Source organism: Apodemus sylvaticus, chromosome 2 (assembly GCF_947179515.1).
Source record: "Apodemus sylvaticus chromosome 2, mApoSyl1.1, whole genome shotgun sequence".
Classification (NCBI taxonomy): domain Eukaryota; kingdom Metazoa; phylum Chordata; class Mammalia; order Rodentia; family Muridae; genus Apodemus; species Apodemus sylvaticus.
The window spans coordinates 79,856,477-79,869,550 of record NC_067473.1 but is presented as its reverse complement, the minus strand read 5'-3'; the positions used below and the strand labels follow the sequence as shown (position 1 = coordinate 79,869,550).

Sequence of the window (13,074 nt, the reverse complement as noted above, 5' to 3'; positions counted from 1 at the left end):
GTAGTCAGTGCTGAGTTACTAAACTAGAGAAGTGGTGTGGTAGCACAGGCCTGTTAGCCCAGCTGCTCTGGAAGCTAGACCTGGATCATCCCAAGTTTGAGGCTTGTCCTAGGCCACTTAATGAGATCTTTTCTCAAACAGTAAAGAGAGCTGTGTTACAGCCCAGTGTTAGAGTACTTGCTTGGCAGACAGGAAGCCTTGGACTCAATGCCAGGACTTGGAAATAACCAAAACCCCGGAGAAGCCCGGGAAGCCCTGAAGCATGGCTTGCATATGCACGCAGCGTTCCTGGATCTAATACTAATCTTAGGTGGTTAATACCACACTATATTATACCTACTGCTGTCAAAACAGCATCCAGACTAGAAGAGTTTGTGCATGTACAAAGACATACTCAGAGACACTTACAACAACACTGGAAAGAGCTGGGAGCTCAGCAGGAGAGCGCTTTGACTAGCATATATATATGCAAGGTCCTACTTAATCTGTAACAGCCACAAAAACTAGAACCTTCCTAAATACCCAATAATAGGAAAGGTTTAAGGAGCTACAGTGCATATGTATCATAGAAATGTAAATACACAATAGCTAAAAACAAGAGTTGGGTTTATATGTTCTCTCACAAAAAAAAAAAAAAAAAAAATTCCCCTAAACACATTAAACAGAAAAGTGGGATTCAAAATTGTATGGGGACAGTCTTGTCAATTGTACTGCTGTGAAGAGACAGCATAAGCATGGCAATTCTTAGAAAGGAAGGCATTTAACTGGGGCTGGCTTACAGTTTGCGGGGCAGAGGGGATAAGGAGCGAGCTCTGGCAGATCTCTCTTTCCACTCTGTGTTCTGGGACCAAACTCAGGTTGTCAGGATTGGCAGCAAGTACTCTTTCTTATCAAATGATCCATCTCACCAGCTCCCAAAATAAAATATATGAAATTAATATACAAAATTAATCTAATGGCACAATGAGAAAATAGTATTCAGTCTTTGGAAAGCATGTAAATGAGTGATAATTTTCACATAAAATCAGAAAAGCAGAGGCAGAGTCAGCCTTTTTAGACTGAAGGTCTGTCCAAAGGACAACATTGCCCAGGTGAGGCAAGAAGCTGTAAGCTGCCCAGTGTGCTCCCTGGCTTTGAATGGCTAGGAGGAAATCCCAGCTCTGGCAGAGAGTATGTGTTTGGAGGTACCTTTCTGTACTATGAGACAACAGAATGGTCAAGGCACAGATATATTGTTTGATACTGAATCTGAGCAAAAAAACAACACTTTTTTAAAAAATCTTTCTTGCTATGCTCCTGTAACATGGGAATAAAAAGTTATGTCTTGGGGCTGGAGAGACAGCTTAGCGGTCAGGAGCACTTATTAATCTTGTAGAGAATCTGGGGTTAGTTCTCAGCACCCAAAGGCAAGTCACAGCCTCCCACAACTCCAGTTCCAAGGAGTATGACACCCTCCCTGCTTCAGCGGGTTCTAGGCATTCATGCAGCATACTTTCTTTCAAATATGCAGGCTAGCCATTCATACACACAGAATTAAAAGTAAGTATTAAAAAAACAAAATATGTCTTCCAGAGCTGGAGAGATAGCTCTGAGGTCAAGAGCACCTACTCAAATCATGAGGTCCCCGTTTGATCCCAAGATCCATGTACAAAGCAGGCTCACAAGAGTCCAGGAGTTCAACACCCTCCGATACACACCTACACACCCACCATCCATTACATATATCATCACCCAGACACAGATATAAACATACATAAAAGAAATCTATCTTTTAATTGTAATTCCAGCACTCAAGAGGTTCAAGATAGAGTATTAATTACAATTATGAGGCTGGCTTACATGCAGTCTTTGCAGAGGGGCATATGTTGATGATAACTTCTTCCATGTAAGAAAAGTCATTTCTGGAAAATATGACCAAGCCCAAGAGAACACAATTTGACATTCCTCAGATGATTATTTGTGCAGAAAGCTTCCAATTAGCTTACAAGTGCTTCAATTTAGTATTTACATGACCAGTCAAAACCACCAAATATTTTAGGAAAATGCCCCCCCCAAAAAGATCCAAAAGGCTAAACAAAGAGTAAGAGCTAGTAACTGAATAATCAGGAGGAGAGAAGGCACACTATGATACTAGTGTGATACTAGTATCATACATGTCTGCATATACAAAACACAATGTTAAGTACAGTATTAGGAGTCTCAGAAAAGGATGCTGTATCTCACAATAAAAAAATTAAAAAAAACAGAAACAAAAACCAAGCTCTAGGCACACTGCATTTTCCTTTCCTTCTAAGGCACCTCTATGCCCATCTCCTTTAAAGAGCTCAAATAATATCATCTTTCTTTGTTCAGTAAGTCAAGGTAACATACATTTTACACCAACAGCATACTACTTTTTTTCTAGAATACATTTTTATGTGATTTAAATATGGCAATACTTTTAGTGATCAGTAATCCTGTTTTAAAATATCAAAATGTAGCCTTCAAGTACATCTTAGGAAGCAATCAATATTTGCAAAGTTTTTACTACAACCCTGGCACAGCACATGTGCTATGAAGCGTAAGTCAATAATCTGAAGAAAATTATGAAGAAATTTAAACACATAAAGAGCGGCGACTAGAGGGATGGGTCAACCAGCCCAGTAGCCGTGGCACAGCATAAGAACCTGAGGCTGGTGCCCAGCATCCTTGGAGCTTGCTGGCAGCCAGCCTAGCCCAGCTCCAGGCCAGCTCCAGGTCCAGCAAGAAACTGTCTTAAAACATAAGGTGGAGAGCTGGGAAGATGGCTCAGTGGGTGGAGCTTGCTTAGTCTCAGCTAGCTGCTGAGGTGGATCTCTAGCCCACAGAAGAGTGAGTGGGCTGTACTTGTTACCCCACTGCTGACCGAAAGGAGACAGGTGGATTCTGCAGTGCTGGCCAGTTTATCAGAAACAGAAAGCTAGCTCTATATTCAACTAAAGGTGGACAGTGACAGAGAAAGACACCAGTGTCAACCTCCAGCTTCCACATGTATGCACACTCACATACATGCACATTACTCACCCACCCCGTTCAACTTTAATTTTTTCAAAATCTATTTTTAATGATGGTTCTTAAACTCTTTATAGCCCACCACCCACCAGAGGGAGCAAGAAAGAATACAGGGGAAGTGGCCCTGATTAGGAAGGTTCTTTGGAGCACCTCCCCTTCAATGTTGCCTGGAAATGGGCAGTTCAGTTCACAGGTTAGCAGTGGCGGCTCGATCACTCACAAACACTTCATGGATACACCAGCAGTCCAGTTCAGGAGAGCTGGCATAGCAAATAGGAATCAGCAGTGGTGGCACTATCTGGCAGAGACAGCCAGGCCTCAGCCTTGGCAGGAGACAGCAGGAGGGACCAGGAGGAACACCAGGAGAGGCTCTCAGCTGTGCCTCTCGGGGAAGGGAAGCATTGCACAGCTGGCTCTATAAGCGAGTCTAGCTCAGCTTCCACCACTGCCCTTGAGTCCTTTTTATATGCCCTCCAAGAGTCTTGCTCAGCATGTCTTGCATGTGCGGCTGCTCAGCTGACATCACTCTGCCAAGTCCACAGAAGCAGCAAAAGCCCAAGGCCAGAAGATTTTTGGTGTGTTTCTTTCTAAGGAGTCCCGACAAATAGAGCTCAACTACACAAAGTAAGGCAGACCGATACATTAGTATCAAGAGCAAAGAACCTCATCATCTGCTTTAGCAGAACATCCTCTCTCCTGTGTCTGCTTCAGGGAAACGTTCCTTCGTGTGTTTGTCCCAGCAAAACACCATCCAACACAACTGGCTTTCCAATGAACTCTGAAGTTTCCACTTTACCCTGTCAAGCAGGAATAACCCCACATACACAATATGGTTGAAAAGCAATAGAAAGTCATCCAGCATTGAACTCTGACCTCCACATGCACATGCACTCTCTGATACACACACACACACACACACACACACACACACACACACTGAAAAAAAAACTGAAGCATTCTAACCTCTAACTCACAGAAAGATCCACCTGCCTCTGTCTCCTGAATACTGGGATTAAAGGTGTATGCCATTACTGCCCAACAAGATTCATTTTTTTTAAATTTATATATTTATCTTATATTGGAGTTACAGGCAGTTTTGAGCTGCCACGTGGGTACAGGGACCCAAACCCAGACTCTTTGCAAGAATAGCAAGTGCTCTTCACCACAGTATGAGCTTGCACGGGCTTGCGTGTGCGCTCTCTCTCTCTCTCTTGCTTTCTCTCTTCCTTTCTTTCTCTCTCTCTCTCTCTCTCTCTCTCTCTCTCTCTCTCTCTCTCTCTCTCTCTCCTCTCCTCTCCTCTCCTCTCCTCTCCCCTTTCCCTCTCTCTCCAGGCCCCATTTACAGATTCTTAACATTTTCTGACCATGATGCAATCTACTTCTAGTTTATAGTGTTGCTTCTATTAACAAAAAGTGGGACGACAACAACAAACTGCCACCTACAAACGCTAAATAAAGCCATACTTTAAAACAGTTCACAAGTGCCAGCTACGGAGCTAACAACTGGCTTCTCTTAAGACAACAAGTGTGTGACGATGAAACCATGAAGCATGCAGATGCTATGGAAAGGATCAGATGTACTGAGCGGTGATTAAGTCCGACTGTGTTTGTAACATTAGAGAGGACATGAAAACAAGGCAGCTACAAAACAAATCTAACTCTAAAATGAAAATGAAAGCAATAAAGATAATACAGCTAGCGAAACAAAAATCAATAAAAATATAATGTATTGTTCAACCCCAAAATAGACATTTAGGAATAAATCACATGGAATAACCCAACACACACACACAGTATTTATGCCCCACCTCATTTTCATATATGCAAATAAGATAAATTAATGAACTATTCAGGTTAATCTTAGTTATTCAAGTTACAATTATTGATTGAATATATTTGAAATCTGAATTATTTTACTTAGCTTCAGATATAATTCATAATCTTGTTTTTGAAAAGCATACTCAAGGTGTGTTTACTATTCTATACTTATATAAAAAAAATTCTCATTCTAGGGAGATTTCATGAAGGGGAAATAAACAATCACATATCCTACCCCACTCCCCAAATACCATGCTTTAGGTTGTACCCTCAGAACAAAAATCATATACCTTGATCAAATGTACATCTTGGGTTCTAATAATTACATCTCTCTGGTAAATTTCCAAGAACAAAAGAAATGTAAAATTTGGTTTAGCAGGATGTTAATAAAACCAAAAACCAAAGCCAAACCTTGATTCTTTCTTGGCTCTCCTTTAAAAACACACATGACTCTTGCCACCGCTCACTACTCTCTGATGCTACACCTCGTCTACAGCCAGCACTGTCTTGGATTTTTGTCTACTCCCACACAGGGACCACAGTCATCTCTTAAAACCCACCAAGGTTCCATCAATTCTCCTCTCAAATCCAGTCTAGGTGGCTGTATCACTCTTTAGAGCAAAGCCAAGAACCCCTGACCGTGTCACACAGTGTTCCACTGGTGCTCACCTACCCCACAACTCTGTCCTAGACCAGGATACCTAGAACAGCCACATGGCAGGCCTTTATGTCTGGGCGTGGACTTGGGTGCACTCTGTCCCAGCCTCGGGGCTTGCTCCTTTCAATCTGCTGGAACGTCATCAGGTCAACTCTAGTGAAAGAAAAAGCACAGACAAGCCTCCATTCCACAATCCTCCCTCCCATACTCCAGCGACCAGCCCAGTTTTCCACTCTTTCAGCGTGCTATGCTCACCGTTCCTTCCCCAACTGGATAACCCAGATGGACTGCACAGAATTTCAAGCTTCTCTAGACTTTTACAAAGTCTATAGTGGGATTCCTACCAAAAATTCTAAATACTTCAAAAACACTTCAAAGTGATTTCCTTTGTGAAGTGTTCTTCCCACTCCCACAATATATACATAACTAAGCATTCTGCAAGTTGTTACATTGGTACAGCAGTAATCACCAGTCAGTCTTCTCAGCTTCTAGAGGGAACCAAGAAAAGGCAGCCTCAGGTTTATATTCTTGACACTACAAGACTCTTAAAAGGACTAACAGTCAAGGTTACTTATTACACTTGCCACATAAATGACCACACAGGGTTAAATCTCACTTTAGGAAGTAAATTAAAAAGTGAGGTTTATTTAAATTAAGTTATATGTTAAGCTTAAGTCTACTCAATGTGATAAACAGATTTAAGAATGACCATTTTTAATTCCTACTTTCTAGTGTTTAAACATTTCCCTCCCCCTTGAGTGTAGCCCAGGCCAAATTCACTAAGCAGTGAAAAGTGGTAAAGGTAATGGATGCCCTGAGCCTGAGATAGAATAAATAGGGTCTCCTCTGCTAAGACTGCCACTGACAAGCCACTGTAGCTACCAGTATCCTACTCCTCAGAAAACTCAAATTACAACCACCCTAGGAACCAGAACACTGCTCTTGGGAACATACCTGCACAAATCCAACACAGTGGATCACAGGGATATCTGCACATCCACAGTCACAGTAACATTGTTTGAGATTGCTAAGTTACGGTCTCCTTCAATAAGTGAGTAAAATATGACATATGCATGGAGGGGGGAATCTCTCAGCCATAAAGAATGTAATGGGGGGGGGGGGGGGCTGGAGACAGGTTCCAGTGGTTGACAGCACTTGTTCTTGCAGAGGGGTTCAGTCCCTAACATCCACACCACAGCTCCGAACTTCTGGCTCACAATTTTGAGTTTCAGGGGATCTGACATCCTTTTAAGAATTCCTTGTGCAGCAGGCACAAACATGTGCAAGACATATGAGCAATCAAAATACTCACATACATGAATTAAAAATCTTGTGACATGTCATTTTCAGAAAATGGACAGAAATGGAAAGCTATGGTTAAATGAAATAGGCCAGACTCCATACCTCATGTTTTTGAAATCCAGATTTTAAAAGATGAAACTAAAAGGAGAACTATTTGGGAGGAGGAAGGAGACAGGATATAGAGGTTGATGGTAGAGTGAATAGGACCAAAGTAAACAATATAAATGTATGACAATGTCACAAGCCAGAAGTGGTGGTGCACACCTTTCTATTACTAGCACCAGGGAGCAAAACGGCAGATCTCTTGTGAGTTCTGAGGCCAGCCTGGTCTACAAAGTGAGTTCCAGGACAGCTGGGGAAACACAGAGAAATCCTGACTCTAAATACAAAACAAACAAAAGCAAAAAAAGAGGAGGAGGAAGCGGGAAGGAGGGAAAGGAGGAGAGACTAGGAGAGGAGAGAAGGGAGGGAGGAAAGGAAATGTCACAACAAAACCCATTATTCTACAAGGTCTGCACTAAGAATCAGGAGTGGGGAGAAGAGTAAGGAACTGTGAACCTAACAACCACAAGGAAATAAGTTCTGTTGATGTTAATCCAGCTGAGAAAATCTGCAGGCAGATCCTGGCAGGCAGGCAAGAGCAAGCAACAGTTCCAGTGCCCACACCAACACCCTGGCCCACTAAGCTGTGCCCAGACTCCTGACCTACAGATATTAATGAACGTGTACTGCATCAAATAGCTGTATTTCTAATACTCTACTAACAAGCAACATAGTACTCTTACAACATAGAAGTTTTTTTCTGAACCTTTTGTTCACACAAAGTACCATGGTTTCTCCAATTTCTAAGCATGTTAATATTTAGTACTTATGTTTAGAAATTTGAACAAACTTGCATTTAAAAATGCTTAGGAATACTTATATAAGAGAGTAAATCCAAAAACAAGTCTTTGTTACATAAAGCAGTTCAAGAACTTTTCTCTCAGGCCATGTGCCCACATCCCAGATTATATGTATAGCCAGTGAAACTGGCAAGTAGAACGTTAGGACAATTCTCCACAAGAGACAGGTGGACAGACAGCAGTAAGATCCTCCTTACTGGTCACCAGGCGAAGCAACCAAGCAGAAGGGAGTCAGGCAGGCTTTCCAGGGAGCACACAGCAGACAGCCTCCCACCAGCCAAGTCTTGCAGCTCTCCAAGGGCCGCCCTGTGCACTCACTCTTCCACTCCTCCCACCTCAAGGTTACTTCCAAACAATTCCCAAAGCAGGTCCATTCAGGCCGGAAGCAACATGGGTATCACCTGTGATCTTCAAAGACAGACTGAGTTTACGAGTGAGAAATCGTAACCATCCAAGTGCCTTGGCAAGGACAGCAGAGTGGCTGTTACCAGCATGGCTTCCCCTTCACACCAGCAACTTCTGCCCCTCCACAAGAAAATCAACTGTATAATGGAAATCCAAGAATGGAGAGCAGATTAATTACCATCTCTCAAATTCAATATTTTGGTACTTTTTGTAAGTAATGACTGAGAACAACTCCATAAAACTTCATATCTGTGCTGAAAATTAATTTAAATAAATCTTCCTAGGAATACAAATCTCAACACACTCAATTTTAAATGATGGCTCAGTTTTTTTTTCAATATAAGTAACAGGAGACACCTGAATTACAGGCTGCGTAACTGCTCACAGGCACGCCACACCCAAATAAGCTCAAGACAATTAAGCAGCCAAAAGCAAGCAAGGAACTGCAGGCTCAATGTCTTAAAGTAATTAACTCACTTTACAATCTTACTACCAGACCCTAATACAGTACTCCAGTCCATAAGATTGCTCTAGAAACCACCTTCACTCATTGGGGTATAGTAACAGTCTAATTCACCTCCTTTGACAGCTACGTCAGAAAAGACTTACCACGCCTATTAACAGCGTTTATGAACACCAGCAATGTAGTGGGGAAAGATAGGCATAAAATAAAGTCAAACAAATCCTCTTTAAGATATCAAGGCTTTCAAATGTCAACGATGCTCTTAGAGACCAGTTTTAAAACAAATCTGGGACCAGAATATTATCATTATCGAAAGAGAAGACTTCTGTTCACGGTATATGCAGTATTCACCTCACTTGTCTAGGAGTAAATGAAAACAAGCCAGCCCTGCTTCCTCTAAAAACTCCACACAGCTTCTAACTATCTCCTAATCTCCATGAGAACTCAATGCCTACAAGCTGAAATGTCTGGTCACTCACCTCCCTTCCAGTCACTGAATTCTCTAGAGAGAAGAAAGAATGCTGCAGCCAAAACATACACCCCAAAAACAGAAAACAGCAACAATTATCACAGAAAACCTTACTGCATTTGGCAATTCACTGTGATAGAGCAGCTTACAAATCTACTGGCTATACTGCTCAAAGTAAAACAATTTAAAGAGTGACAGTTTAGGTTTTCTCTTTCAATATATAGCATTGAGAGTCTACAAGCAATACTTCTCATATTTTTAGTAGCATACTTTCTAGTTAAGAAATAATACAGACATCAGTGCTTTATATAAGTACTTTCCGGTAATTTAGAAATACTCTTTTTCTCAATTTTCAGTTGGAGTCCATTATGTATGCTCTAACAATTCATAACTCGACAAGCATTGCATATATGCTCAACCTCTAACTGTAACTGAATAAACACCCTGGTATAACACTTGATAAAATGAAGTTAATGTAAAGAATCAAGTCTGATTCCTTAAGACAGCACATCTACACCCCCCCCCCATCTCAGAGGCATTAGAAACATGCTCGATTAATTTTTCTCATGACCCACCCACAGACACACACATCCAAGTCTCACTATGTGAAACCACTAAGGACGGGCTTCACTGTTTGCAGCAACAAGTACTTTAAGGTTACCACAATTTTGACCCCTTCTCAAGTCATGTCATTCCTGATTGTCTTTAGGCCTTTGGCAGTTGAAGTTTCTCACAGAAATGATTACGTTTCTCAAATGTCCCAAGAATGACACATGTCTTTAACAGTTCTTAATGAAGTGGAGGAAAACGTTGAAACACAGTGACTTTAAGACTCAACCTCACCAGAGATCTGGTTAAGCAAATCTGTCCCAGGGTCCCAAGTGTCGCTGTCCTGCTAGCAAACCTATCTTCTTAACTCAACAAGACTACTAAAGAACTACACGCTAGGTACACAAATCTAAGAATTAGCTTAAAAAGAACAACAACAAAAAGGCTTGCATTCTAACACTTGGCAAATAAGTCTTGCCAGTTTTTTAGGAATAGCAGGAAGGCCAGCTAGCTGCCTTGCTCCAAACAGTTACTTTAACAAAATAAAAACATACATACTGACAACTCTTGTCAAAGAGAATTATCAGCCCTGAGGAAAACTGAATAAAAATAGTATTCAGTACATAAAATATTAACTTCAAAATAGACTTTTCCTAGTCCCTTTTCTTATTCCTATTTGTGATAACTGCTCAAGGAAACGTCATTTTAAAAAGATACATATTTTTAAAATGTATCATTACTCTCCAATTCTCAGAAAACTACAGTGCCTCAAATCAGTAAGGATATACTCTTTTCCTCAAAAAAACAAGATTTTTAAAAAGATGCTTCAACTTTCAGAAACACTGCTGTAATTATTGACACTGCAGAACTTACCATAAAGCAAGTTATTTAAGAGTTAGGCTACGTGTTTAGCTCTGTGGTAAAGAGCTTGCCTAACAAGCTCAATAACTTAGGTTATAGTCCCAGAACCTCAAACACAAAACAAAATAAACAAAAACACCAAAAAAATTAATAAAGGTAGCTAAAAGCTAGGTGCTTTCATACCAAGCAGACAAAATATCATTAAGATGGTAGAAACTAAACATGACATTCTCATGAACTAACACTAGGTTCTGATTGCTTTGTAACACAAATCAGTAAAGACTCTGCTTAACCAAATTTCTTACAGTTTCAAACACATGAATAAAAGGGTCTTAAAAACTGAAGGGATGGAGTTACACCATTCTGTGCTTTTAAGTGTGAAAGTATAATACCAGTCACATAATGAAAAGGGGTGGCAATATGTGACTGAGTTCACATTTTCACGATCAATTGCACCCGTTCTCCCGATTCAAACAACATAAAAGCACATCACTGACCTCTAAATTGTTCCTTAACTCTATAGTCAACACCGATCTTCCAGAGACCTTGTCCAGTTACTGCCTCTATAGGTAGAGTTGTGATCACTGTAAAGATTATCTCTTTAAATAACTGTTCTTGAACTTTTCCACAATCCGCTTCAAACTAAGCAGTAGTGACATTAGCCACACTGTAAAAAGTAGCACTTTCCTGGGGGGGGGGGGGGGGTGAGCAACACTTTGCATTAAGACATACACCCAGAAAGTAGCTAGGGCTATTTACAGAGACGCAAGGATCGCAGCTTTGTTAGGAGTCGATCCAAACGAGAGATAACTTCCTTTTTACAAACACTCAAACGTCCACGTGAGTCTCTTCTGGCTTTGGGCCTTTAAAATTGCTCGCCCTTCAGCTCCGGGGCAGAACTACACTCAGCCACTGATCTCCCCTGACTTCCTGGTACTAAAAGCTACAACCACGAGGCTGTTTCGTCAGTTTGTTTTAAAACAATACTTGTTCCGTTCATCGCGTTGCAAGGGTGGGGGATGCGTTTGGGGAGCTGCAGCCAAGGCAGGGAGCCGTACCTCCAAACAAGTGCGGGGAGAGGTGGGCCGGGAGCGAGCCGATCACCAGACGCGGCCCGCCAGGGCCCCCGCCCGCCGGCCGGTCCCGGTCCCTAGCGCCGACGCCGTCGTCTGGGCTGCTGTGCACTGAGTCCTGTGAGCCGTACGGGCCACCACCGCCGCCGCCACCGCTGGGGATGCTGAAGGCCGACTGCGCCGCGCGGCCGCCCGCCGCGCTGCCCACCGCCCCGCCGAGCGAGCGGCTACGGGGCGCTGCCGGGGCCGAGGCCGCCGCAGCAGCAGCAGCAGCCGCAGCCGCCGCGCCGGCCGAGGCGCTGGGCTGCTGCGCGCCGGACACCGGGGCCGCGAACCGGGCCGCCCGAGCGCCGTCCGCCCCGCCGCCGCCGCTGGTCCCGGAGGGCAGGTCCGAGCCCGAGTAGGCGCGGGTGCGGCCGTTGGCGGCGGGGCCGCTCTGCTTGGCGCCCATGTCCGCGCCGCCCCGGGCCGCGAGCGAGCAAGCAAGCGAGAGAGGCGGGACGCAGCTCGCGGCTGGTGCTCAGGTAGCCGTGCGGACGCGGTCGCTGCCGGGCCGCCGCGACGGGCCGCTGCCGCTTGCTGCCGCGCTCCGCGGCCTCCGCACCGCCTCCTCCCGGGCGGCCGCTGCCACCGCCGCCATCCTCCGGCTCCCCGGCGGCTCGGAGAGTGGGAGGCGCCCGGCCGGATTGGGGGCCGCCTCCCTGCGCGCCAGCCGCTCGCAACGGGAAAGAGGAACGGGCGGCGCGCGCCCCGGCAACCGTCGCCTCGCGGCCCGCACTGGAGGAGCGGCGGCGGAGTTGAGGCAAAGCGCGGAGATTGGGTCCCGCTGTTCTGGCTCTGCCCTGCAACTAGGCCGGCCCGCCCAGGCCCCGCCCAGCATGTGGTGATGGACAGGCAGGTGGCTCCGCCCTCCAGGCGAGACTCCGGGCACCAATCAGGAGGCGGCCCCTCCTCCCGCACGTGGCCTGTGAACGCTGGAAAAAGGCAAGTGCACCTTTTCCTGGCTGGGGCGTTCTTGGTGGCTGTACCCTGTGTCTGGAGCTTTTGGGTGGGTAGATAATGACCTTTGTTGGTATTGTATACACTGATTAAGCAAACAAACAATCTCAGCAATGTAGACGATTTAAAACAAACAAAAAAACAGTACTGGAGCGAAGGACAGAACAAAACAAGGGGGAGGCTGAAGCCAACTTAATCAGAATTATCTTAGCGGAAAAGAAGAGCACAAAATTGGAAGGACGAATAAAATCCAGCTTGACCTTCAAGGGTAGAGCAAAAACTGAGGTGCAGAAACTATCTTCTCCTTGAGACCCAGCTTTCGGGCCCAACACCAAGCCAAATTATGCAGACTGTAAATTATTTTACTTTTTTGGACTTTAGCTTCCTTGCCCAGAACTTTTGAATTGAATCTCCAGAGCAATAGCAGCTTTAAAATCTTGTGGTTTCTCTAAATGGAACTCAACGGGATTTTAAACGCCTTCCCTGTGTGTGGTGCTTGGTCTAGCAGGCTCTGACCCTCCCACTTGGAGGGCACTGGTAACATT

General features: G+C 44.1%; 1 protein-coding gene across 2 annotated transcripts in view; it reads right to left on the bottom strand.

The window, feature by feature from the left end:
• Positions 1–12,079, bottom strand: part of Znrf2 (zinc and ring finger 2) — a 70,026-nt gene extending 57,947 nt beyond the window's left edge. For both annotated transcript variants that reach the window (XM_052173770.1, XM_052173771.1), the window contains exon 1: positions 11,516–12,079. In XM_052173770.1, the coding sequence (XP_052029730.1) occupies positions 11,516–11,981 (466 nt within the window). In that variant the 5' untranslated portion in view covers positions 11,982–12,079. The remainder of the gene's footprint in view (positions 1–11,515) is intronic.
• Positions 12,080–13,074: the final 995 nt, after the last annotated feature.